The sequence below is a fragment of the Plectropomus leopardus genome, chromosome 6, assembly GCF_026936395.1.
Source record: "Plectropomus leopardus strain MGB_pleo_1.0 chromosome 6, ASM2693639v1, whole genome shotgun sequence".
Taxonomy (NCBI): domain Eukaryota; kingdom Metazoa; phylum Chordata; class Actinopteri; order Perciformes; family Serranidae; genus Plectropomus; species Plectropomus leopardus.
Window position 1 is genome coordinate 18,404,239 of NC_142181.1, and position 27,475 is coordinate 18,431,713.

Genomic DNA, 27,475 nt, shown 5'->3' on the forward strand with positions numbered 1-27,475 from the left:
TTATTTGCACATTTAAATGCTATGGTGTGTCTCAGCACGCTCTTTTATGCTGTTTTGAGGTGTTTTTAGCTGTTTTTGGGACATGTCCTTTTTTGACATTTTTGCCATACTATAGCCTTGTTTCTTTGGTCATTTTTTCAACGTGGTATTTTATTGTGTTTCTGACCTTATTTGCACATTTAAATGCTATGGTGTGTCTCAGCACGCTCTTTTATGCTGTTTTGAGGTGTTTTTAGCTGTTTTGGGACATGTCCTTTTTGACATTTTTGCCATACTATAGCCTTGCTTCTTTGGTCATTTTTCAACATGGTATTTTAAAGTGTTTTTGACCTTATTTGCACATTTAAATGCTATGGTGTGTCTCAGCACGCTCTTTTATGCTGTTTTGAGGTGTTTTTAGCTGTTTTTGGGACATGTCCTTTTTGACATTTTGCCATACTATAGCCTTGCTTCTTTGGTCATTTTTTCAACGTGGTATTTTATTGTGTTTTTGACCTTATTTGCACATTTAAATGCTATGGTGTGTCTCAGCACGCTCTTTTATGCTGTTTCAAGGTGTTTTTAGCTGTTTTTGGGACATGTCCTTTTTTGACATTTTTGCCATACTATAGCCTTGCTTCTTTGGTCATTTTTTCAATGTGGTATTTTACTGTGTTTTTGACCATATTTGTACATTTAAATGCTATGGTGTGTCTCAGCACGCTCTTTTATGCTGTTTTGATGTGTTTTTAGCTGTTTTTGGGACACGTCCTTTTTTGACATTTTTGCCATACTATAGCCTTGCTTCTTTGGTCATTTTTTCAACATGGTATTTTAAAGTGTTTTTGACCTTATTTGCACATTTAAATGCTATGGTGTGTCTCAGCACGCTCTTTTATGCTGTTTTGAGGTGTTTTTAGCTGTTTTTGGGACACGTCCTTTTTGACATTTTGCCATACTATAGCCTTGCTTCTTTGGTCATTTTTTCAACGTGGTATTTTATCGTGTTTTTGACCTTATTTGCACATTTAAATGCTATGGTGTGTCTCAGCACGCTCTTTTATGCTGTTTTGATGTGTTTTTAGCTGTTTTTGGGACACGTCCTTTTTTGACATTTTTGCCATACTATAGCCTTGCTTCTTTGGTCATTTTTTCAACATGGTATTTTAAAGTGTTTTTGACCTTATTTGCACATTTAAATGCTATGGTGTGTCTCAGCACGCTCTTTTATGCTGTTTTGAGGTGTTTTTAGCTGTTTTTGGGACATGTCCTTTTTTGACATTTTTGCCATACTATAGCCTTGCTTCTTTGGTCATTTTTTCAACGTGGTATTTTATTGTGTTTTTGACCTTATTTGCACATTTAAATGCTATGGTGTGTCTCAGCACGCTCTTTTATGCTGTTTTGAGGTGTTTTTAGCTGTTTTTGGGACATGTCCTTTTTTGACATTTTTGCCATACTATAGCCTTGCTTCTTTGGTCATTTTTTCAATGTGGTATTTTATCGTGTTTTTGACCATATTTGCACATTTAAATGCTATGGTGTGTCTCAGCACGCTCTTTTATGCTGTTTTGAGGTGTTTTTAGCTGTTTTTGGGACACGTCCTTTTTTGACATTTTTGCCATACTATAGCCTTGCTTCTTTGGTCATTTTTTCAACATGGTATTTTAAAGTGTTTTTGACCTTATTTGCACATTTAAATGCTATGGTGTGTCTCAACCACGCTCTTTTATGCTGTTTTGATGTGTTTTTAGCTGTTTTTGGGACACGTCCTTTTTTGACATTTTTGCCATACTATAGCCTTGCTTCTTTGGTCATTTTTTCAACGTGGTATTTTATTGTGTTTTGACCTTATTTGCACATTTAAATGCTATGGTGTGTCTCAGCACGCTCTTTTATGCTGTTTTGAGGTGTTTTTAGCTGTTTTTGGGACATGTCCTTTTTTGACATTTTTGCCATACTATAGCCTTGCTTCTTTGGTCATTTTTTCAACGTGGTATTTTATTGTGTTTTTGACCTTATTTGCACATTTAAATGCTATGGTGTGTCTCAGCACGCTCTTTTATGCTGTTTTGAGGTGTTTTTAGCTGTTTTTGGGACATGTCCTTTTTTGACATTTTTGCCATACTATAGCCTTGCTTCTTTGGTCATTTTTTCAACGTGGTATTTTATTGTGTTTTTGACCTTATTTGCACATTTAAATGCTATGGTGTGTCTCAGCACGCTCTTTTATGCTGTTTTGAGGTGTTTTTAGCTGTTTTTGGGACATGTCCTTTTTTGACATTTTTGCCATACTATAGCCTTGCTTCTTTGGTCATTTTTTCAACGTGGTATTTTATTGTGTTTTTGACCTTATTTGCACATTTAAATGCTATGGTGTGTCTCAGCACGCTCTTTTATGCTGTTTTGAGGTGTTTTTAGCTGTTTTTGGGACATGTCCTTTTTTGACATTTTTGCCATACTATAGCCTTGTTTCTTTGGTCATTTTTCAACGTGGTATTTTATTGTGTTTCTGACCTTATTTGCACATTTAAATGCTATGGTGTGTCTCAGCACGCTCTTTTATGCTGTTTTGAGGTGTTTTTAGCTGTTTTTGGGACACGTCCTTTTTTGACATTTTTGCCATACTATAGCCTTGCTTCTTTGGTCATTTTTTCAACATGGTATTTTAAAGTGTTTTTGACCTTATTTGCACATTTAAATGCTATGGTGTGTCTCAGCACGCTCTTTTATGCTGTTTTGAGGTGTTTTTAGCTGTTTTTGGGACATGTCCTTTTTTGACATTTTGCCATGCTATAGCCTTGCTTCTTTGGTCATTTTTTCAACGTGGTATTTTATTGTGTTTTTGACCTTATTTGCACATTTAAATGCTATGGTGTGTCTCAGCACGCTCTTTTATGCTGTTTCAAGGTGTTTTTAGCTGTTTTTGGGACATGTCCTTTTATGACATTTTTGCCATACTATAGCCTTGCTTCTTTGGTCATTTTTTCAATGTGGTATTTTACTGTGTTTTTGACCATATTTGTACATTTAAATGCTATGGTGTGTCTCAGCACGCTCTTTTATGCTGTTTTGATGTGTTTTAGCTGTTTTTGGGACATGTCCTTTTTGACATTTTTGCCATACTATAGCCTTGCTTCTTTGGTCATTTTTTCAACATGGTATTTTAAAGTGTTTTTGACCTTATTTGCACATTTAAATGCTATGGTGTGTCTCAGCACGCTCTTTTATGCTGTTTTGAGGTGTTTTTAGCTGTTTTTGGGACACGTCCTTTTTTGACATTTTTGCCATACTATAGCCTTGCTTCTTTGGTCATTTTTTCAACGTGGTATTTTATCGTGTTTTTGACCTTATTTGCACATTTAAATGCTATGGTGTGTCTCAGCACGCTCTTTTATGCTGTTTTTAGGTGTTTTTAGCTGTTTTTGGGACATGTCCTTTTTTGACATTTTTGCCATACTATAGCCTTGCTTCTTTGGTCATTTTTTCAACGTGGTATTTTATTGTGTTTTTGACCTTATTTGCACATTTAAATGCTATGGTGTGTCTCAGTACGCTCTTTTATGCTGTTTTGATGTGTTTTTAGCTGTTTTTGGGACATGTCCTTTTTTGACATTTTTGCCATACTATAGCCTTGCTTCTTTGGTCATTTTTTCAACGTGGTATTTTATTGTGTTTTTGACCTTATTTGCACATTTAAATGCTATGGTGTGTCTCAGCACGCTCTTTTATGCTGTTTTGAGGTGTTTTTAGCTGTTTTTGGGACATGTCCTTTTTTGACATTTTTGCCATACTATAGCCTTGCTTCTTTGGTCATTTTTTCAACATGGTATTTTATTGTTTTTTTGACCTTATTTGCACATTTAAATGCTATGGTGTGTCTCAGCACGCTCTTTTATGCTGTTTTGAGGTGTTTTTAGCTGTTTTTGGGACACGTCCTTTTTTGACATTTTTGCCATACTATAGCCTTGCTTCTTTGGTCATTTTTTCAACGTGGTATTTTATTGTGTTTTTGACCTTATTTGCACATTTAAATGCTATGGTGTGTCTCAGCACGCTCTTTTATGCTGTTTCAAGGTGTTTTTAGCTGTTTTTGGGACATGTCCTTTTTTGACATTTTTGCCATACTATAGCCTTGCTTCTTTGGTCATTTTTCAATGTGGTATTTTACTGTGTTTTTGACCATATTTGTACATTTAAATGCTATGGTGTGTCTCAGCACGCTCTTTTATGCTGTTTTGATGTGTTTTAGCTGTTTTTGGGACATGTCCTTTTTGACATTTTGCCATACTATAGCCTTGCTTCTTTGGTCATTTTTTCAACATGGTATTTTAAAGTGTTTTTGACCTTATTTGCACATTTAAATGCTATGGTGTGTCTCAGCACGCTCTTTTATGCTGTTTTGAGGTGTTTTTAGCTGTTTTTGGGACACGTCCTTTTTTGACATTTTTGCCATACTATAGCCTTGCTTCTTTGGTCATTTTTTCAACGTGGTATTTTATCGTGTTTTTGACCTTATTTGCACATTTAAATGCTATGGTGTGTCTCAGCACGCTCTTTTATGCTGTTTTGAGGTGTTTTTAGCTGTTTTTGGGACATGTCCTTTTTTGACATTTTTGCCATACTATAGCCTTGCTTCTTTGGTCATTTTTTCAACGTGGTATTTTATTGTGTTTTTGACCTTATTTGCACATTTAAATGCTATGGTGTGTCTCAGCACGCTCTTTTATGCTGTTTTGAGGTGTTTTTAGCTGTTTTTGGGACATGTCCTTTTTGACATTTTGCCATACTATAGCCTTGCTTCTTTGGTCATTTTTCAACGTGGTATTTTATTGTGTTTTTGACCTTATTTGCACATTTAAATGCTATGGTGTGTCTCAGCACGCTCTTTTATGCTGTTTTGAGGTGTTTTAGCTGTTTTTGGGACATGTCCTTTTTGACATTTTGCCATACTATAGCCTTGCTTCTTTGGTCATTTTTTCAACATGGTATTTTATTGTTTTTTGACCTTATTTGCACATTTAAATGCTATGGTGTGTCTCAGCACGCTCTTTTATGCTGTTTTGAGGTGTTTTTAGCTGTTTTTGGGACACGTCCTTTTGACATTGTTGCCATACTATAGCCTTGCTTCTTTGGTCATTTTTTCAACGTGGTATTTTATCGTGTTTTTGACCTTATTTGCACATTTAAATGCTATGGTGTGTCTCAGCACGCTCTTTTATGCTGTTTTGAGGTGTTTTTAGCTGTTTTGGGGACATGTCCTTTTTTGACATTTTTGCCATACTATAGCCTTGCTTCTTTGGTCATTTTTTCAACGTGGTATTTTATTGTGTTTTTGACCTTATTTGCACATTTAAATGCTATGGTGTGTCTCAGCACGCTCTTTTATGCTGTTTTGAGGTGTTTTTAGCTGTTTTTGGGACATGTCCTTTTTTGACATTTTTGCCATACTATAGCCTTGCTTCTTTGGTCATTTTTTCAACGTGCCATTTTATTGTGTTTTTGACCTTATTTGCACATTTAAATGCTATGGTGTGTCTCAGCACGCTCTTTTATGCTGGTTTGATGTGTTTTTAGCTGTTTTTGGGACACGTCCTTTTTTGACATTTTTGCCATACTATAGCCTTGCTTCTTTGGTCATTTTTTCAACATGGTATTTTATTGTTTTTTTGACCTTATTTGCACATTTAAATGCTATGGTGTGTCTCAGCACGCTCTTTTATGCTGTTTTGAGGTGTTTTTAGCTGTTTTGGGGACATGTCCTTTTTGACATTTTTGCCATACTATAGCCTTGCTTCTTTGGTCATTTTTTTCAACGTGCCATTTTATTGTGTTTTTGACCTTATTTGCACATTTAAATGCTATGGTGTGTCTCAGCACGCTCTTTTATGCTGTTTTGAGGTGTTTTTAGCTGTTTTTGGGACACGTCCTTTTTTGACATTTTTGCCATACTATAGCCTTGCTTCTTTGGTCATTTTTTCAACGTGGTATTTTATCGTGTTTTTGACCTTATTTGCACATTTAAATGCTATGGTGTGTCTCAGCACGCTCTTTTATGCTGTTTTGAGGTGTTTTTAGCTGTTTTTGGGACATGTCCTTTTTTGACATTTTTGCCATACTATAGCCTTGCTTCTTTGGATATTTTTTCAACGTGGTATTTTATTGTGTTTTTGACCTTATTTGCACATTTAAATGCTATGGTGTGTCTCAGCACGCTCTTTTATGCTGTTTTGAGGTGTTTTTAGTTGTTTTTGGGACATGTCCTTTTTTGACATTTTTCCCATACTATAGCCTTGCTTCTTTGGTCATTTTTTCAACATGCCATTTTATTGTGTTTTTGACCATATTTGTACATTTAAATGCTATGGTGTGTCTCAGCACGCTCTTTTATGCTGTTTTGAGGTGTTTTTAGCTGTTTTTGGGACATGTCCTTTTTTGACATTTTTGCCATACTATAGCCTTGCTTCTTTGGTCATTTTTTCAACGTGGTATTTTATTGTGTTTTTGACCTTATTTGCACATTTAAATGCTATGGTGTGTCTCAGCACGCTCTTTTATGCTGTTTTGAGGTGTTTTTAGCTGTTTTTGGGACATGTCCTTTTTTGACATTTTTGCCATACTATAGCCTTGCTTCTTTGGTCATTTTTTCAACGTGGTATTGTATCGTGTTTTTGACCTTATTTGCACATTTAAATGCTGTGGTGTGTCTCAGCACGCTATTTTATGCTGTTTTGAGGTGTTTTTAGCTGTTTTTGGGACATGTCCTTTTTTGACATTTTTGCCATACTATAGCCTTGCTTCTTTGGATATTTTTTCAACGTGGTATTTTATTGTGTTTTTGACCTTATTTGCACATTTAAATGCTATGGTGTGTCTCAGCACGCTCTTTTATGCTGTTTTGAGGTGTTTTTAGCTGTTTTTGGGACATGTCCTTTTTTGACATTTTTGCCATACTATAGCCTTGCTTCTTTGGTCATTTTTTCAACATGCCATTTTATTGTGTTTTTGACCATATTTGTACATTTAAATGCTATGGTGTGTCTCAGCACGCTCTTTTATGCTGGTTTGATGTGTTTTTAGCTGTTTTTGGGACACGTCCTTTTTTGACATTTTTGCCATACTATAGCCTTGCTTCTTTGGTCATTTTTTCAACATGGTATTTTATTGTTTTTTTGACCTTATTTGCACATTTAAATGCTATGGTGTGTCTCAGCACGCTCTTTTATGCTGTTTTGAGGTGTTTTTAGCTGTTTTTGGGACACGTCCTTTTTTGACATTTTTGCCATACTATAGCCTTGCTTCTTTGGTCATTTTTTCAACGTGGTATTTTATCGTGTTTTTGACCTTATTTGCACATTTAAATGCTATGGTGTGTCTCAGCACGCTCTTTTATGCTGTTTTGAGGTGTTTTTAGCTGTTTTTGGGACACGTCCTTTTGACATTTTGCCATACTATAGCCTTGCTTCTTTGGTCATTTTTTCAACGTGGTATTTTATTGTGTTTTTGACCTTATTTGCACATTTAAATGCTATGGTGTGTCTCAGCACACTCTTTTATGCTGTTTTGAGGTGTTTTTAGCTGTTTTTGGGACATGTCCTTTTTGACATTTTGCCATACTATAGCCTTGCTTCTTTGGTCATTTTTCAACGTGGTATTTTATCGTGTTTTGACCTTATTTGCACATTTAAATGCTATGGTGTGTCTCAGCACGCTCTTTTATGCTGTTTTGAGGTGTTTTTAGCTGTTTTTGGGACATGTCCTTTTTTGACATTTTTGCCATACTATAGCCTTGCTTCTTTGGTCATTTTTTCAACGTGGTATTTTACTGTGTTTTTGACCATATTTGTACATTTAAATGCTATGGTGTGTCTCAGCACGCTCTTTTATGCTGTTTTGAGGTGTTTTTAGCTGTTTTTGGGACATGTCCTTTTTTGACATTTTTGCCATACTATAGCCTTGCTTCTTTGGTCATTTTTTCAACGTGGTATTTTATCGTGTTTTTGACCTTATTTGCACATTTAAATGCTATGGTGTGTCTCAGCACGCTCTTTTATGCTGTTTTGAGGTGTTTTTAGCTGTTTTGGGGACATGTCCTTTTTGACATTTTTGCCATACTATAGCCTTGCTTCTTTGGTCATTTTTTCAACGTGGTATTTTATTGTGTTTTTGACCACATTTGCACATTTAAATGCTATGGTGTGTCTCAGCACGCTCTTTTATGCTGTTTTGAGGTGTTTTAGCTGTTTTTGGGACATGTCCTTTTTGACATTTTGCCATACTATAGCCTTGCTTCTTTGGTCATTTTTTCAACGTGGTATTTTATCGTGTTTTTGACCTTATTTGCACATTTAAATGCTATGGTGTGTCTCAGCACGCTCTTTTATGCTGTTTTGAGGTGTTTTTAGCTGTTTTTGGGACACGTCCTTTTTTGACATTTTTGCCATACTATAGCCTTGCTTCTTTGGTCATTTTTTCAACGTGGTATTTTATCGTGTTTTTGACCTTATTTGCACATTTAAATGCTATGGTGTGTCTCAGCACGCTCTTTTATGCTGTTTTGAGGTGTTTTTAGCTGTTTTTGGGACATGTCCTTTTTTGACATTTTTGCCATACTATAGCCTTGCTTCTTTGGTCATTTTTTCAACGTGGTATTTTATTGTGTTTTTGACCTTATTTGCACATTTAAATGCTATGGTGTGTCTCAGCACGCTCTTTTATGCTGTTTTGAGGTGTTTTTAGCTGTTTTTGGGACATGTCCTTTTTTGACATTTTTGCCATACTATAGCCTTGCTTCTTTGGTCATTTTTTCAACGTGGTATTTTATTGTGTTTTTGACCTTATTTGCACATTTAAATGCTATGGTGTGTCTCAGCACGCTCTTTTATGCTGTTTTGAGGTGTTTTTAGCTGTTTTTGGGACACGTCCTTTTTTGACATTTTTGCCATACTATAGCCTTGCTTCTTTGGTCATTTTTTCAAGGTGGTATTTTATTGTGTTTTTGACCTTATTTGCACATTTAAATGCTATGGTGTGTCTCAGCACGCTCTTTTATGCTGTTTTGAGGTGTTTTTAGCTGTTTTGGGGACATATCCTTTTTTTAACCATTCATGTTACTCATCATAAGGGGTCTGGTAAGCTACACTTTGTCTGGTCCCTCCCCTAGGACCGGTTTGCCATGGGTGACCCACCAGGGGCATAAAGCCCCCGATACCTGAGCTCCTAGAATCATTGGGACTCGCAAACCCCTCCACCATGATAAAGTCAAGTCAAGTCAAGTCAAGTCAATTTTATTTATAGAGCCCATTATCACAAAACATGGTCTGCCTCAGAGGGCTTTACAGTGCACGACATCCCTCTGCCCTTAGACTCCCAAGGAAAAACTCCCGAAAAAGAACCCCTGTAATTGGGAAAAAAAAGGAAGAAACCTCAGGAAGAGCGGCAGAGGATGATGAGGGATCCCTCTTCCAGGACAGACAGACGTGCAATAGATGTTGTAAATAAGAAATGAAATACAATTGTTGCAAAAAGGAAAGACGGGAAGAGAAGGGGGGGGGGGCAATAGTGGAAAAACAGACGCATGTCATAAAACAATAATGATAGGTGTGAAATTATCAAAAGCACTCTATGATTATATTGTGGGTGTTGATAAGAGTCTCATGCATATATTGATAGGGAGGTGTCCAAAGGCATGATCACAGCATCGGTGCAACCAGGACCAGACCACGATCAGGACGAGCGGAGGGTACAGTATCAGTGCAGCCACAGCACAAGCACAACCAAAGGCAGGGTCACAGTGCCAGCACAGATATCACAATGATCAGGCACAGCCAGGGTTGCGGCCAGGATCTGGGAAAGCTAGGAAACAAGGGAGTGGGAATGGTCCGAAGAGGCAGCAGGATTAGCGTAGTGCAGTTCAACAGACCCGAGGTGGTGAGCAGTAAAAAGGATAAGCACTCAATGAGGATCCTAGAGTCACTGATCAGCAATTATGACTTAAATATGAATGCCAGAGAGCAGTAATAGAAAAGAAAGAAAGAGAGAGGAAGCAGAGCCGGAATGGCAGGTCTGAACAGACTCAAAACCACCCCCGACAGACTGGTCCGAAAGCGCTGCCACCTCCACCTCCTCCCCGTCATATGGACTGGGATTTCAACTGAGCACAAGAAACTTGTGCTCCAGGAATATACACACTAATGAAACTAGGGTCACTAATCAGCTATTATGGCTTAAATATAAATGTCAGAGCGCATAGACAGATACATTTGCGTATCGTCAGCATAACACTGAAAATGTTTAGAGTGTTTTCTAATAATGTTGCCTAGAGGAAGCATATATAAAGTCAAAAGGATTGGTCCAAGCACAGAACCTTTGGGCACTCTGAAGCAGACCTTAGTATGCGCAGACGATTGATCATTGATGTGAATAAATTGGGAACGATCTGATAAGTAAGATTGAAACTAGGTTTGTGGTTTTCCTTTAAGGCCAATTAACTGTTCCATTCTATGCAGCAAGATTTGATGGTCAATGGTGTCAAAAGCAGTACTGAGATCTAAAAGGATTAAAACAGAGACCAGACCTGAATCAGAAGCAATCAATAAGTCGTTATTAATTTTTACTAGTGCCGTCTCTGTACTATGATGAAGTCTAAAGCCTGAAAGTCCTCGAATAAACTATTATCTTGGTCACAGAGTTGATGAGCAATCACTTTCTCAAGGATTTAGAAATAAAGGGGAGACTACATATCGGTCTATAGTTAGCTAAAATCTCAGGATCGAGAGTGGGCTTCTTTAGAAGAGGTTTAATGACGGCTACTTTAAAGGACTGTGGTACATAGCCCGTTAATAAAGACGCATTGATTATATCTAATAAAGAATTGCCTAATAATGGTAAAGCTTCCTTAAGTAGCTTAGTTGTGATGCGGTCTAGCAGGCATGTTGATGACTTAGATTCAGAAATCAGAGTAGAGAGTCGGCAAAGGTCAATGGGGAAAAAATGGTCCAAATAAATTCCAGGCCTTGCTGCCATATCCAAGCTACCTGAGTCCAGGTTCACGTCAGTTAAGGGCAAGAGGTGATGGATTCTATCTCGAATAGTAATAATTTTATCATTAAAGAAACTCATAAAGTCATCACTACTTAGGGCCGAAGGAATACAAGGCTCTATGGAGCTGTGTCTCTGAGTCAGCCTGGCTACGGTGTTGAAAAGAAACCTGGGATTGTTTTTATTTTCCTCAATTAATGAGTAATAGTTTGCTCTGGCATGGCGGAGGGCCTTCTTATACATTTTAAGACTATCCAGCCAGACTAAACGGGACTCCGAGGTTGGCTGAACACCAATTTCTTTCAAATTTTTGCGATGTTTGTTTCAATTTGTGGATCTGGGGGTTAAACCATGGGGCTAATTTTCTTTGTTTCATTATTTTCTTCTTGAAAGGTGCAAGAGTCCAGGGCTGATCACACTGAGACAGTAGCACTATCAACGAGACAATCAATTTGTGAATGACTTAAGTTAGTAAGAGTATTCTCAGTCACTGTAAGACATGGTAATGATGTCAATGCAGAAGGAATCAATTTCTTAAATTTAGCCACTGCTGAATCAGATAGACATCTAGAACAGAAACTCTTGCTTAGAGGCTTGTAGTCGAGTAATAAAAAATTAAAAGTTATTAAATAATGGTCTGACAGAGTGGGATTCTCAGGGAAGACTAATAAATCTTCAATATCAATGCCGTATGCTAGGACAAGATCTAGGGTGTGGTTGCAGCGGTGGGTGGGTTTATGTACACAATGACTGAAGCCAATTGAATCCAAAAGTGTGGAGAAAGCAGAACTAAGGCTATCACTATTAATATCCATGTGAATGTTAAAATTCCCTTGCGATAATTACTTTGTCTGATTTAAGCACTAAACTTGATATAAGCTCAGAGAATTTAGATAGAAATTCTGAGTATGGGCCGGGGGCGCGCTACACTATAACAAATAGAATTGGCTGTCGAGTTTTCCAGGATGGGTGAGAAAGACTAAGGAAAAGGCTTTCAAATGAACTATAGTTTAGCTTAGCTTTAGGGCGAATAGCTAATCTTGAATCAAAAATAGCAGCGACTCCCCCTCTTCGGCCAGTGTTGCGGGCAACGTGACTATTTATATGACCAGGAGGAGTGGATTCATTCAGGCTAACGTACTCATCAGGATAAAGCCATGTTTAATTGGTAATTCATCTTCCCTTCCATGTCAGGATAAGAGGATAGCCTTCTGTTTTACGACCTTGTGAAACAAACCTTGCAGGGTACGTTCCAAGTAACTCGTAACACCAGTTAATGTTTGCAATGTGAAGTTAACCCTTTTCTCCTTCAATGTTTTTTTTTCCCACCAGCCCTGCTGCAAGGACAAACTCTAATCCTCTACTTCGGCCTCTATCTCTTCTGCATCATAGTTTCCGTCAACCTCAGCTTTTTCCCACTCCAGCCTCTCCAGCTGCCAGTCGTCTCTGTCACAACCTTGAGCTGAAAAAGTCTACGCAAGAACAGGACTAAACAGACTAAACTATATGCTATATCTATGATTTGGGGTGACATAACATAGTTTTTTTTCATTTTGGCTGGCATACTATACTATGACTTGTTTCGACATGCTATACTATGCAGTTTTCAGCTGTTTTTGGGACATGTCATATTTTGACATTTTTTGACATAATATAGTATGGCATTTTCAGTTGTTTTTCCGACATGCTATATTATGGTGTTTTTGGCCCTTTTTGCAAAATTCTATGCCATGGCGTGTCTCGCCATAGCTGTTTTATGCAGTTTTCAGCTGTTTTTGGGATGTCTTATTTTGAAATTTTTGCCATACTATAGCCATACTAGTTTTTTTCAACATGCTACATTATAATGTTTTGGGTGTTTTTTTCCCAACATTTTATGCTGAGGCGTGTCTCGGCATGCTATTTTATGTGGTTTTTGGCTGTAATTGGGACATGTCATGTTTTGACAATTTTCGCCATGCTATGGTATGGCATTTTCGGTAATTACTATATTATGGTGTTTTCAGTCGTTTTTACATTCTATGCTATGGTGTGTCTTGGCACGCTTTTTAAACAAGCTCTTCAGCTGTTTTTGGGACATGTCATATTTTGACATTTTTGACCATGTTATTGTATTGCATTTTTGGTCATTATTCGACATGCTACATTGTGCTACATGGTGTTGCTGGCCCTTTCGCAACATCCAAGCAGATAGAGAGGCAATTAAGGGAATCTAAACTGCCTGTTGTTTCTCCAGCTGCAAGCTCATCTTTAATATTGTCTGCTAACCCCTGGACAAAACTTCCCTGCAAAGCAACTTCATCCCTGAGCTGAATGGCAAATTTGGACACAGACAAAGAGCCCTGACAATGAGTGAGGAGCCGTTCAGCGGCCTCTTCCCCTGAACAGGGTGGTCAAAAAAATATCTCATTTCAGACACAAAGACAAAGACAAGAACGAATTACAACAGGTGTGATACACCCATGATGCAGAAGCCCACTGTGAAGCTTTTTCTGTAAGTAACCCCATAAAAAATGCAATGCACGACTTACCTGACGGGTAAGTAGCAGGCTGCTGCTCGAACACAAGGGAACAATGAAGAAGAAACCGCCTGCAAGCCCCCAAATCTCCGGTGTAGCACTCTGGTGTAGGGATGAAGGGCTCCTTAGCAGGTGGGGCAGAGGGCACTGGACATGGCAAAGGAGATGCCAGTGGATGGCTGGCAGGAGGAGCAGCGGTGTACCCTGCAGAGGAGACAGAGAGGAGACCTGATCCATTTGACCACATAATTGTGAGACGCGGGTGGTGAGTCTGTGCAGATAATCAATCACCTTATGAAGAACTGTGTCATGATGGCTGACTGATGCACCCTGGGAGGCTTGACAGAGTGTCTCCAAGTCTGCTGTGTCCATGGTGGCCAGATTGTTCTGTTAGGTGTCAGTGTTTTTTTGTAGGACCCAACACCAGGCTCGAACACAGATGAGTAATGACGATAGTGGATTTATTGGGGAAGAGTGTGGCAATTGAGAGGAGGCAGGGGCAGGCAGGTCTGATGGGAGGATGCGGATTTGGGACCTGCTGGGGAAGTGAAAGCAGGGTGAGGAGGTCCAGATGGAGGCGTGGAGATGGCGAGGAGGCAGAAGCTGGAGATCTGTGGTACAAGATAAAATCATCAAAAACAGGCTCAAAACACACGGAAAAAATACTTTGTTAAACTGCAGAGCGGCCAATACGTAACTACCACGGAGTCTGGTGAAACAATCTGGAGGTGAGCAAGTGAAGTACGTTGGTTCTTATACTGCATGCTGATGAGGTGTAGATCGAATCAGGAGCCAGGTGAGGGAAAGCCACACCCAGAGCACACAGGGGAGGTTGAAATATTAGGGAGACAGAGAAAGGAACACAAGGAAAACCTGGAGTCACGACAAGAGCCGTGACATTTTCATCGAAAATCTTGCCAGGCCTTATTGTTCCGTATCTGAGAAATATTTTAAATTCATCAGGACTATTATAAATGATAATAAATAAAGGTTCAATAAGCCCAGCAGATGACTGAGTCATCACGAATGGCTTGGGTGTTTTAAGAAAATTGTGGCTTTATCATTATAAAGACATATTGTGCTCTTCAATGTCACTTTTAAACTCCGCCTGCATTTAAACGGTATCTACATGCTAAACACATTTGAGTTTGAATGCACAGAAGAGAGACACGTGTTGGCTTCTGCTCATCATTTTAATAACAGCACTGTGCATACTTCCAAAGTGATATGAGCTTTAAAAACCATCAAAAAGTTAATGAATGCCTTTTACTGATGAGAAGCGACACGGCTACATAGAACAACGGCTCCCTCTTCTGGCAAAAAATTTAAGTACCCCAACACAGGGACTGAGGGGAATTGGGGGCTGGTACACATTGAGCATTTCTGAGGCTGAGTACTGATCTGGGATCTAAATTTATCTTTTTGAGTAACACAAACAAAAGAAGACTTTTTTACAGATCAGCTCATAAATGCACAAGTGCCTTGCAGCTGACAAGGCATAGAGGACAGATTAATACAAGCAATACTGCACAATCTAGCCTTCTGAGATCAACAGGTAGAGATCAATACCTACTAACTCTTCAAAACAAGGCCTTACTCTAAACATGGTGAGGATCTCCAAACATATGGCACTGCTCACAGAATTATTCACATAAGTAAACAAAACCTTTGGGAAAAAAATACATGTACAGGAATGCAAAATGAAATAAAACAAGACATTTTTTTCATATCACAAACTTTTTACAATTAGCTTTTTCTTTAGAGTGACAGTATCGAAGCACAAATTGGTATAATGTGTGAAAACAAAACAAAGGTAAATAATAACAACAATGACATGCTGTCCTCGAAGCATCAACAAAACATTGGTACAGTATTGAGGATTGCAGACCTCCCCGTCCATCACCCATCATTCAAGAAGTTTCTCAAGGCAACTAGGAACAGAAAAGAAACACTAGAGGATGGCCGGACAGCGCAGAGATAGCTTCCAGTCAACAGACAGCATTACCCAGAATAAGCAAGGGCTGATTAGCTATCAACATGATTCACATCCTTCCCCCCCAAAAACATTCTTCTTCATATGCTATACATATAAGAGGTTCAAGTCAATGTACCTAAAAGCTCCTTGCATTTTGTTTTGTTTTTATCTTATTCATTCATAGTACCTGGAAATGAAGCTGCTGTCTCTAATCCTGCCATCGGAAATAATACAAAAAATGTGCAAGTTATACTGTGACAAAAAAATAATAGGCTACTTGTGTGACTTCATTAAGCGGATACTTTTGGCTACATGTCACCTGGATGAAGAAACGGTGGGTGAGCTGCTATCTGTGCCAATGAGTCTCCTCCGGGTTTTTGACAGCTCGGGTGAACGCCACTTGTTTAGATAAACATTATTCCTGAGTTAGCTCTTACAGTTGGCCCAAATACTGATTTTAATGTAGACTTGGGGGTGGGCCAGCAAACCCATGAGCCTACTTCTTAAAAAGCCTCTGCAATCACTCCCTTTCAAAGGCAATGAACCCCCGCAAAGAAAGGAAACTGATGTGAAAGAGAAGCTCGAATCGATTACAAAATGGCTGGTTTCCAAAGCGAAAGCATTTGTTTTTTGTTTTTTTTTGTTTTTTTTGTTTTTGTTTGAGTCTACCTGTAGAGTATCATAGAGAATATATATTTAAAAAAAAGAAGATATTAAACACTGAAGCGTCGTCAGCTTGAGAGGGCTGTAGACTCACAAGCCGCTTGTACTTTCAAGTATGCTACATTACGGACCAGAGAAACATGGATGATACTGTCACTTTAAGGAAACAGGATGATGGTTAAACACAATATTCACAAATGTACATTTAAGGCTTAATTGTTTAGCACTAACAATAGTAGCAGCAGTGAAGCACTTCTGAATTAATTAGAATAACAATATTTACGACCATATTACAACAATATATTACCAAAGTAAATCAATGACTTTTTTTTTCTTTTTTCGTAACACTGGACTGAGCTGGAGACAGAAACTTTTCATCAGCCAGCCAGTGAAGTTAGACAAAGACAGAATGAAAACGTTTCAGCCACCACGGATCACACGACACTAGCCTGTCTGGTACTGCAGGGTTGTCAATATTAGTACGTCCTCTAATAATCTCACTGCCAGGCTCTACAGCTACACTAGGCCCTGACACTTGAGTTAGAGCAGTAGTACATTTACAGAGCACGGGTCTGAGTATACTGACTGTAATTCCACATTCATGTTGTACAGGAGGAGGAGGAGGTTCATTTAAGAGCAGGTCATGAGGAGTGGGTCTGGCAGACAGACACAGACACAGACACACACAGACACACACACACACACACACACACACACACACACACACACACACACACACACACACAGACACACACAAAAACACGTTAACATTCACAAACTCACAGATATAAACACACACTGCCAGACAACAGTCCAGACCTGAAACCATCGTCATGCTACTTTGAAAGTTCCAACACGACAAAACAAGCATGTTTTTCTAAAAAAAAAAAAAAAAAAAGTACCCACGCAACGTTGTTAATCAAAGGCCGTGACAGACTGAATTCATAATGAAGAAGCTCTGCTGCTCTGTCTTCCAAGCTGCTGCTGACTGAACATCATCCTGGTGAGGAAGACACCCTGACTCTTTCTCTTCCTCACCTGTATTTTTCCACGCTCGCATCACTCAGTCTGAGAAAAGGCCAAACCCCCCTTTGATCTGGTCCCCGTCTACCCATATCACTTGTACCAACAGCGACCCTCGAAGCTGAAGTCATTTTAACATACTGTATATGCACGTACTTTATATATTACACACATTTAATATATATTTACTCATATATTAAATTTTCATATAGACATACAATTTTTAGTTTTATTTGTGAGGTGTTGGTTACATTTTCAGCAAGAGGCTTCAACATGAAAGATAAGAATCTGTCTTCCCAGGATTCCTACAAAAAGTCTTGCGCCACGTGGCGTCCCGTCATTTCTCCACACATGCTTGGTTACTCCCACGGAGATGTCCGTGAAAACACAGAGGCCTGCTGTAGCAGTTTAAAGAAGGCCGGACACTGTTGAAAGCGCATGGAGTGCAGGGCGTGGAGTCCCTGGAGTAACAGCCAGTTAAAAATCCACAGGGATGTAGGGCGTCAGCCAGCAGCGGAGGTAGTGCTGCAGGCAATGGGCTTTGGGTTGGGTCATGCCAACCTAAACCCAACCAGGCTGGGCCAAGCTAGGGCGAGAGAGCAAACACGAGAGAAAGGCACACGGAGCGTGCTATGTAAGAATATGCGCAGTGGAGGGAATGGAGACAAACTCGCGGAGGATATTCTTGGCCATTTCGATATTGTTCTGTGCAATCATCAGCGCTTTCTGGATGTCCTGGTAAGAGTATCCCTGACTCATGAGGTGCTCGATCTCGCTACTGATTAGAGGGTTGGCTTCTCCACCTGCAGCCCCAACACTGGGTGGGGCGGGGACAGGCGGGACGGGGCTGGGTCGGCGCTCAGAGTTGATTCGTCTGGGCAGGGGCTTTGGAGGTCTCTCTGGTGCTTCCACTGGCTCTGAGAAAGCTGAAAAAAAGAGGAGCGGGATTTTACACACCTAAAAGGTCTGAAACACACTAGTTTAAAGGTCCAGTATGTGAGATTTAAGGGAATCTATTGGTATAAAAGATGAAATGGTGTATAACATTCTTAACTATGCTTTCATCAGTGTATAATCACCTGAAAATAAGAATCACTGAGTTTCGTTACCCTGAAATGTAAATACTTATAATGGTCATACTTAAAGATAGTGATAGTGTGTAAATATTGTCAATCTTTTAGTGAGCAATAAAAGATACAAAAAAGATATCTTTATATAAAGCAGTAATTTATGGTTATGAGAATTCCAGAAGGTGTTCTGAAAAGCGGTAACGTCAGCCTGTGCTTTACTACATTTGTAATGAGATTGTTGAAGACGGCTAATGCCGGCGAGCATTTAAAATCGTTTGCATTGAAGTGTGGACATATTTTGAAAAATGAAGGTCATGTGGACAGAATTGTTTTTTTACACAGAGGTTAAAAATATCTGTATCAGTGGACAGAGCTGGGGACATGTTGTTAATATTGTACTTGACATTTTCATAATGTACATGTATTTCTTTATGCTAAAGGAAAGGCAACATTTGGAGGTGTTGTTATTTAAATGCAATTATATGAGCATTATATAAGTATGTATTTTTGTATATAAAAATTTCGAAAAAAGTATTTACTTCCTCCTGCTCCTTTTCAGACATGAAATACTTATGTTTGTCTACTGAATACTTATGGTGGGCATATGATATTGTTGTTTTACCCATGTTTTTATTTATTTTTATTTGTTGTCTGATTTTATTTGACATGCTCGAAATAAAGATCTGTCTAATCCAATCTAAGTATGCAATGGTTTTACTGGTCTTGCCCACTTGAGTTCATTTTAGGCTGCATGTGATCCATAAACTTACATGACTTTGACAGCCCTGTCCTAAAGGGTCATTATATGTCAATGTAATGGAGGATTTACCTCACTGGAAATAATTTACATCTCATTAAAAAAAAAACAGCACAGCGAGAATATGTCTGCATTAAGCTATATGTTTCTGTCACACTGTATATATGGTGAGCTGGCTGACCTTTCCACTGCAGCAACCTTTAATAAAGCACTCATAAAGAGCCCAATCATGATCCGAGAGCTTGTCAGCTTGTTTGAGAGCCACTTAATTGGTTCTCAGATACAAAGATTTACGTCGTAAGTGGAACACTCACACCCAGCAATCATCATGCTGTAGGTAGTGAATGTCAACTCAATGCAGAGACAAGGAAATTACTCTGGAAATAAATGCTTTTCTACCTTCTTCCACAGACTGTGATAAGGCCACTAATGCTGCATTAGTTCCAGTCAAACCTCCACAAAGCCCTCCGGTTTATGATTTCTCTGTGGCCAATGTGAGATTCTGATGATACAGACGCTCATTCCACTAGCAGAACAACCTGAAGACATCACTTATTGTTTTTCTAGTTTTAAGGTCACTGATGTAACTGAGCAGCTCTGGTCTAATCAATTCATGGTAATTTATCAATCTATAATGTCATGGTGCTTCAAACCAGGTAGCAGAAAAATGCTTTAGTTGACTTTTCAGGTTTCTCTTCAGGTCACAGGACTTTTGTACTACTGCAGGATATTGATTCATCAGCAATTTTTTCTCTTTGGCCAGGAAGGACCTGAGCAAAGAGGCTGCTGTTAGACATTTTACAGCATTTTCCATTCTTGCCAACAAATTATTGTATATGACACAGCTAATTTAAAATTTTAACTTTAAAGTTTTAAGTCTCTTTATAAAAGCCCATATCATAAAACGGTCAAGTCACCCATATTGCAGAAAGTATTTCCTACTTATCCTAACAGTATGTAGCTATTAAGGTAGTTTCATTTTCATTTCATTCTTCCTGGAAGCTGTAAGATATCTCTTATCTGGCACATGTGCAAGTTACCCTTGGATGATGTAAATAATTGCGCTACAATGATAAATTGATTATATTGTCAACTTTTACTCAGCAACTAATTTGATATTTGATTAATCTGTTTAAATTTGAGTAATTAAAGAGAGAAAAAAGAGGTCTCCAATTCCAGCTTTTTAAATATGAATATTATCCAGCTTCCTTACCTCTCTGTGGCTGTAAACTACATACCTTAAACAAGACGTTTTAAGGATACCATCCTGGGATTTGGAAAACACTTTTTTTTAACCATTTTATGACAAGACATTTTATACATTGTTTAATGTGTGTCTGTCTGTGTTTTATAAATATATTATATATATTTATATTTTTATATATATTATATATATATTTTTTTTATATTGTAAATATATATAATTTTAAAGAGTTTCTATACCAGTTGCTATATATATGTTCTGTTATTTTAAAAAAAAAGAAACATTCAGTCAGTCATTTTCTGTAACCGCTTGTCCTTGTAAGGGTCGCGGGGGGGCTGGAGCCAATCCCAGCTGTCATCGGGTACACCCTGGACAGGTCACCAGACTATCGCAGGGCCGACACATATAGACAGACAACCATACACACTCACAGTCACACCTAAGGGCAATTTAGAGTCACCAATCAACCTGAGCTGCATGTCTTTGGACTGTGGGAGGAAGCCGGAGACCCCGGAGAGAACCCACGCAGACACGGGGAGAACATGCAAACTCCGCACAGAAGGGTCCCCGCCTGGACCGAACCCCCCCAGGAAAAAATCGTTAGTCATTAGCAGCTGTATTAAATAATAAGCAAAAGTAAAAAAACACTTTCATAACATGGCTTTTTGCTAATGACCCTGTAATTTGGGGGAATTTTAAAAGCCATTATTTTGTGAAGTTGTATTCTTTATTAAAAACAAGTTCTGGCTCAACCGGGGCCTGAATACTTACGTGCTGCAGCTCCAGCGTCCGAATCTAGTGAAAGGCGGCTGAAAGCAGCTGTGGAGGATGAGCAGGATGAGGAAGATGACGAGGAGGAAGATGACCCCCCCAGCTCTGAAAGGGTCCGCCTGGCCGTGGGCATTGGCAGCCGGGGTTTCGGGAAGTCGTAGCCGTTCTCCTCTTCTTCCCTGTCCTCGGCTGCATGGTCTCTGGGACCATTGGTCATTGCCTGAGGGGGCAACTCTGAATAGTCTGGGACGGATTGAAAATAAAGCATTAGCACTATATTATCTGATAGAGTAGAGTATTATACCCTAAAATAGATTCAGATAAGTCATAACTATAAAAAATATATCTATATATCATTTACATTCATGTCAACAGTAGGTGGGTGTATTTTTCCACATGACACGGGATCTTGTTTTGGATTGAAACTAATATTCAAAATGATATGAGTGATTGGTTTAAAAGCAGAGATAACACAGATACATCCTTGCAGAGTGACTGTCAGAATGGTCTGCGTAAAAGCAGCACAGAGGTTTAATTTAGTGACTCATGCTGCTAATCTAAGCTGTCCTTTGAAACTTGATCCAAAAATAGATAAATCAATGTACCCGAGTCTCTGGCTTGTTGCGACCTGGACTGGATGTTGTACATCGCTTCATACATTTGAGGTCCATCCTCGAGTTCAGCCAGTGTCAGCCTACAACAACAAATAACAGTGATAAAACAACTATAACAGACACAGTACAGCAGTCACCACAGTTACTTCATGTGGATTTGCTGCTGGAGTAGATTCACTGAGTGTTTTGAATACCGTGAGTTGAGGGCAGAGGCCTGGGTCTGTGTCTGGAGTGCTGAAAGTGGCTGAGGCTGTGGAGGCCTCGGGACTGGTGGGGTCTCCCCTACAGGTGGTGCCGCCATGGGGGGCAGGACAGGGCGAGAGGAGGGGATCATGTACTCAGACTCCTCCTCACTGTCACGTGCCTCCTCTCCCGTCATTGGCCTCGGGGCTGGAGAAGGTCTGGGTAGAAATAACCCAAGAATATTTACACTGCAACTAAAATATGGACGCATTAATTATTATGTGTCAGCACTGCGGTAGTCTGGCGACCTGTCAGGGGTGTAACCCGCCTCTTGCCCAATGACAGATGGGATAGACTCCAGCCCCCTGCACCCATTACGAGGACAAGCGGTTCCGGACAATGAATGAATGAAGGAATTAATGAATTCTAAACATTAAAAGGCAAAATGTTTGGAGTGGAGAAAAGCCTCCTTAATTAAGTACTGAATGGCCTTCATATCAATCATTCGAAGATGAGATGCTCCACACAGGTGTGTAGTGCCAAGTACGAGTGTGCACCTATGAGTTATACAAGTTGTGCCTCATTTCAGAGATTATGTAACCACTGGTTTCTATTGATTAAGTATTTAGAAGTTTGTGTTTTGAATAATTTCATTTACTTACCTGTGTCAAGTGATTAAAGCTGCTTTACAAACATCTAAAAAGGAAAAAGTTGTCGTGCAGTTCTGGTCAAACTCATCTGATAGGCCACAGTATCAAGGGCAAGCCTTCAATTTCTGCAGACATTGCAGGGCCAGCACAAGCTGGCCAAGTTTAACAGGTGGCTTTGTGAGGTTTCTTTACAAACGCACCACAAATAAACAAACCATCAAAAGAGTAAAACATATTTCATAGACAGTTAGCCAACTGTTCAAAGGCTATGGCCAGTAGCTACCGGCAAATTTTAATGTGGAATGTTTTCTTGCATGTTACTCACTGCATGAGTTGATGTGGTGAATTGTTCTTTTGCATGACATGCATCTTAAATTTGCAGAATTTCAACCAGATTAACTGAATATTCTATTCCTCACATGAGGAAAAAAAGTATTAGGTATCATTTCGTTGGGCTCCAGCAACACTACACCTACAGATCCAGTCCTATAATGTCATCATAGTGCCAGTGCAACATACCTGCTTGCCAGTGCATAGATGGCGTTGGCTGAGACTGAGGGCTTGACTTTGGGTTTGTCGTAATCTTGACTGGTGACTGCTGCAAAATTCTGGAAAGGAAGCAGAAGCTGAAATCTCAGAAACTTGTGAAAAAAATGTCCATAATCAAAATTCTGAAACCATTCTGATCACATTAAAAGAAATAGTTTAGGGCATTTGGGAAAATACAACTTGTTTTTTTGTTTTTGTTTTTTTTACTGAAAATTAAATGAGACGATTGTTGCAACTCTCATGTCAAATATAAAAGGCTGATGCCAGCAGCTAGTTAGCTTAGCTTAACATAAAGACTGTAAACAAGTGGAAACAGCCTGGCTCACCTACTAGCACCTCAAAGCCTCCCGAACATGTTTCTAAACTAAGGGCTGCTGGCTGTAGCTCCCCATTTAAAATTTCATTTAACTCTAAAGAGAGCGAATACACAGTTCCCAAAATGTTGAACTATTACTTTAACAATCTAAGAAAAATAATAACTAATGCCACTGAGAAAGCAAGAGACTCCCATGTGTGACAACATGAATTTTGCAAATACTATTAGACATCTTGCTTTCATAGCAATTACAAAAAGGTATCAAACAGTGGCTGTGTAGTGATAACCCACTGACATCACTGCACAGTATACATGGTGTTAGAAAATTTATCTTTTCTGTTCTATTACTTGGACATTTGTACTAAAATGCTGAGTGTTCACAATTTAAGCCAATAAATAAACATCAAACCAAATGGTAGCTCAGTGTGGTGTCTTGTGGTTTCTCTGACCAGCTGGTGGTCCAGACTGAGGGAGCTGTTGTTCTTCTGTGAGTCTGAGCGTGTGTCCAGAGCTGAGGGCAGCGCCAAAGGGAGGGAGTGTCTGTTGGAGAGTTCCCTGACACCTGCTCGGATGTCCACTCCCAGACTGGAGACTTGAGTGGATGACGAAGATGAGGAGGATGATGAGGAAGAGGAGGTAGGGGCCTTGGGAACAGGCCGGGAGTTCCAGTCAGCCAGGGGCCGGTTCGGGGGTGCAGGAGGGAGCTTCTCTCGAGAGGGATCACCAGGAGTGCAGGGTAAGGGCCGCCTCTGCAGCCGTCCATCGGGTGCTGCCCCAGCTGTGTGGGGGCGGTCAGGAGGAGGCGGAGGGGGGAGATCCCTCAGTGCTGGGGGGAGGGGAAGAGGCTTGTCTTTGTGGTGAGATGCTGCCTGGAACGGAGAAACAGAGATGGAAGGAGCTCATTTTGACAGCATATAATATTAATGTGAAATCAAAGAAATAACTTAGATGAACAACAGCAAAGAAAAATGTTCATAATCTGCAGATAGTTCAAGCTTCCTATCAACAGCTACCATTTATCTACATTATGAGGAAATATGAGGTAATATGAATGTGTGAGTGAGTGGAAATGCGGCTTAAAAAGACTTATATGCACAGTATGAAATGCACTGATTATTGTGGCTGTCATTTTAACGCCTCACTCCAGTCAAGGGGTGAAAGGTACACATTATTTAAATAACAGAGCTGGGTTACAAGTGAAACTATTGCTTCATTTCAGTCTAATTTTGCTCTCTACTCCAACTCAAGATGCACTATAGAAGTCAAGCTATGAACCGGCTGCAAAGAATAACGTTGGAATAGTTTGGCTGAGGGTACTAAAAAAAAAAGAAATTGGGGGCAACACTGAAAAAGGCTTTTATTTAACAACAAACAAGGCTGTAATAGAGCTTGCATTAAAATGTGTAAAATTCCATCAATGCAAAACTTTGTTCTGTGATAGCACTATTTCCTTGTAGGCTATGACAAATATTTCCTGACATAAACTGGGCAATCAAACCAAATACTAGATGCCCTCTGACGCTGAAAAACCCACTCGCCTTAACCAAACTTTTATTTTAACATCCCCTCTTACTCAAACAAGGCTGGTTGCACATGTTCATTTACCTTACTAGTGACCCCTGGGCTGGAGGCACCAGGGGGGTTGGAAGGTCTGTGTGGTAGCAGGTCTAGTCTGGGCGGCACAGGGGGAAGAGAGGACTGAGGAGCCATGGACATAGGCGACGGGGGTCGCTCCACCTGGATCAACAGCAAGAGACTCATGATGTCAAGACATTTTTTATTCAGAAACAGAAAAAGGATTGGTCTCATGGCAACTTTTCATGATACTAGTGATCCACAACAGCAGCTGTCACTTAAACTTTTCGTAGAATGTACGTCAGCCAAGCGGAGCTGTGGATGAATTAAGAGGAACCCTCTGCACAACAGTTCCCTCTTAATTCTTCTGAAATGGTCACATCCAAAGTCATAATTATCTAGAGCTGCATGCCATGGCTAAAAAATGTGTTACATTATTATTTAGCTGAAAATGTGTTACATTTTCAGCTAAATAATCCACATCATTCAAAACTTCTCATGGTATGTCTTATCTTGTTTAATGATTTCTTACCTAAATAAGTTACAGAAAGAAATACGTGTAATACATAAACAAGCAACTTTTAGTCTTTTATAGTTGTTATAATGTTATGGGCAATAAGAAAACTTGCTCAGTTTAGGTAATCAGCTAGATGTAATGTTTTCTGTCCTTTTACATTTTCAGTTCCCAGATTCCAGCAGTTTTACAATTCACTGATTGAATTGTCTAAAACCAATGACTAGGGCTGTCTAGATAACCACAATATTACCGCACTACTGACAAGCCAGCTGCCACTACTTCTATGACCATGTTTTTTTCTTTTTTTTTTGTAGGGGGAGAGTAGTGTGTATTTACACTATGCTAAAAATGCCATCAGCGTGATGAGCTGCTGAGTGTGTATTCTGCACTAAGCGCTGCATATTTGCCGTTTATTCTGTGATTGCACACATATTCAACTTTGGGTAAAACACTGCAGCTGCCCATCACTGTTACTTCCTGGCTTATGCGTATAGCAACCATACTCAACCAAAGCATCTTAGCTGAAAAAATGCTGCAAGCCTTACTGTGCCTTGTTGCTCTTCTGTGTTCTACACTCAAAAGGGAACAAGTATTTAAATTTGTTTTAAAACCGCATGATCTCTGTCATTTAAAAAGCCACAGCTTACCCAATAATGGCCTAACTATAGAGCTTATTTACAAAGCACTGAATAAAGATAAATGAATGCTGCGAGTCACCCTAAATCCTTAATAAAATTCCTTCACCACAACAGCCCTACTAATGACATATGCAAAAATGTATATACATTGTTGTTCACTTTTATACCAAAGTATTATAACTTTAAATCTGACTGCACTTTACAATTTAAGGGCCTTGTCTGGAAAAAAAAACAGAAAGAAAATTATTTAACTCTATTTGTTTCAACACAAAACAAACACAAATCAACACAAAATACTTATGAAGTACAGCCAAGTACTTCACAGTGTACAAGCACATTTAAAGACACGGTCAAAGGAAGAGAAAGAGGCCGGGTCAGCAATGAAAGCCCAAAAAAATTTCCACGGACTACATCAAAGTGTGTGTGATCTCATCACCTACTCTATAAGCAGACTAATGCACAGAGTTTCTCAGAGGCACATAAAAGATGGGGGATAGGAGAATGCTCCACATATCAAATGCAGAGGCACAAAAAAAGCTGCTACCTTGGCACCATGAAAGATGGAGATGAAAGAACTGAGATATGAGCCGTGAGCTTGAAGCTCACAAAAATTGAAAAGAGCAACGCAGGGAGTGTTTCATCTGTACAGAGAGGGGTCTCTCAGAAAAACAGAGAAGAGAAGAGGACAGTAGGAGCCCATGAGGAGCACCACGGGCGTCAAACCAACCAAGCCAAGCACCGTAATGTTTTATCAATGAATCAGCTTGCCCAGTGCCGTGGCTGAAAACTTTAGGAAAACTGATAACTTTTGTCCTGATTTAATCAAATATTACCTTTGCACAGGCAAGTTTGCTCATCATGAGGTGAGGGTCTTCAAGTCTGTCATCATCATCATCATCATAGCTGGGCGATGGAGCACCCTCAGCCCCAAACATGCCCCTGCAGGAGCCCCCGCTGTTGTCCTTGGGGTCAAAAGGATCCACAACAATGGGCTCTGTACCCTTAATCTCACAGCGACAGAAGGGACATCCCGTTCCCTGACCCTCTGACTCCTGTAAGAGGCAAATGCAACAGCACACAGAGATGAAAGGTTATATGCTTTTATATGTTCATTATGTCTGCGGAGAAGAGCACTTCAGCAGTGAGTTTTCCTCTCAACAGGTACCAGTTATGATACTTAACTTGGAGCAATCAACCCACACAAACCCCTTCCCATCCACCCACACTCTCACCTGCCAGGCAGTGAGACAGGAGGTGCACATGAGATGACCGCAGGGCTCAATCTTCACGTCCTTGTCGTTCTCGGCGCAGATCTTGCACAGCTGGAAAGTGGAGCCCATCTCACAGTACAGCTCATATTGCTCCTGAGGGGTAAAAGTGAGACAACGGTGAGTATTTCAGTGCCTAAACACAGTAACATCATACGGCACTG

At 39.6% G+C, this 27,475-nt stretch overlaps 1 protein-coding gene across 1 annotated transcript in view; it reads right to left on the reverse strand.

Annotated features, from left to right (window-relative positions):
• Nucleotides 1-14,717: 14,717 nt before the first annotated feature.
• Nucleotides 14,718-27,475, reverse strand: part of cbl (Cbl proto-oncogene) — a 46,201-nt gene continuing 33,443 nt past the window's right edge. The window contains exons 8-16 of the mRNA XM_042486198.2: nt 27,276-27,407; nt 26,877-27,095; nt 24,919-25,050; nt 23,763-24,182; nt 22,968-23,056; nt 21,810-22,016; nt 21,607-21,695; nt 21,002-21,244; nt 14,718-18,125 (exon numbers count right to left, since the gene is read on the reverse strand). Coding sequence (XP_042342132.2) covers nt 17,830-18,125; nt 21,002-21,244; nt 21,607-21,695; nt 21,810-22,016; nt 22,968-23,056; nt 23,763-24,182; nt 24,919-25,050; nt 26,877-27,095; nt 27,276-27,407 — 1,827 coding nt within the window. The 3' untranslated portion in view covers nt 14,718-17,829. The remainder of the gene's footprint in view (nt 18,126-21,001; nt 21,245-21,606; nt 21,696-21,809; nt 22,017-22,967; nt 23,057-23,762; nt 24,183-24,918; nt 25,051-26,876; nt 27,096-27,275; nt 27,408-27,475) is intronic.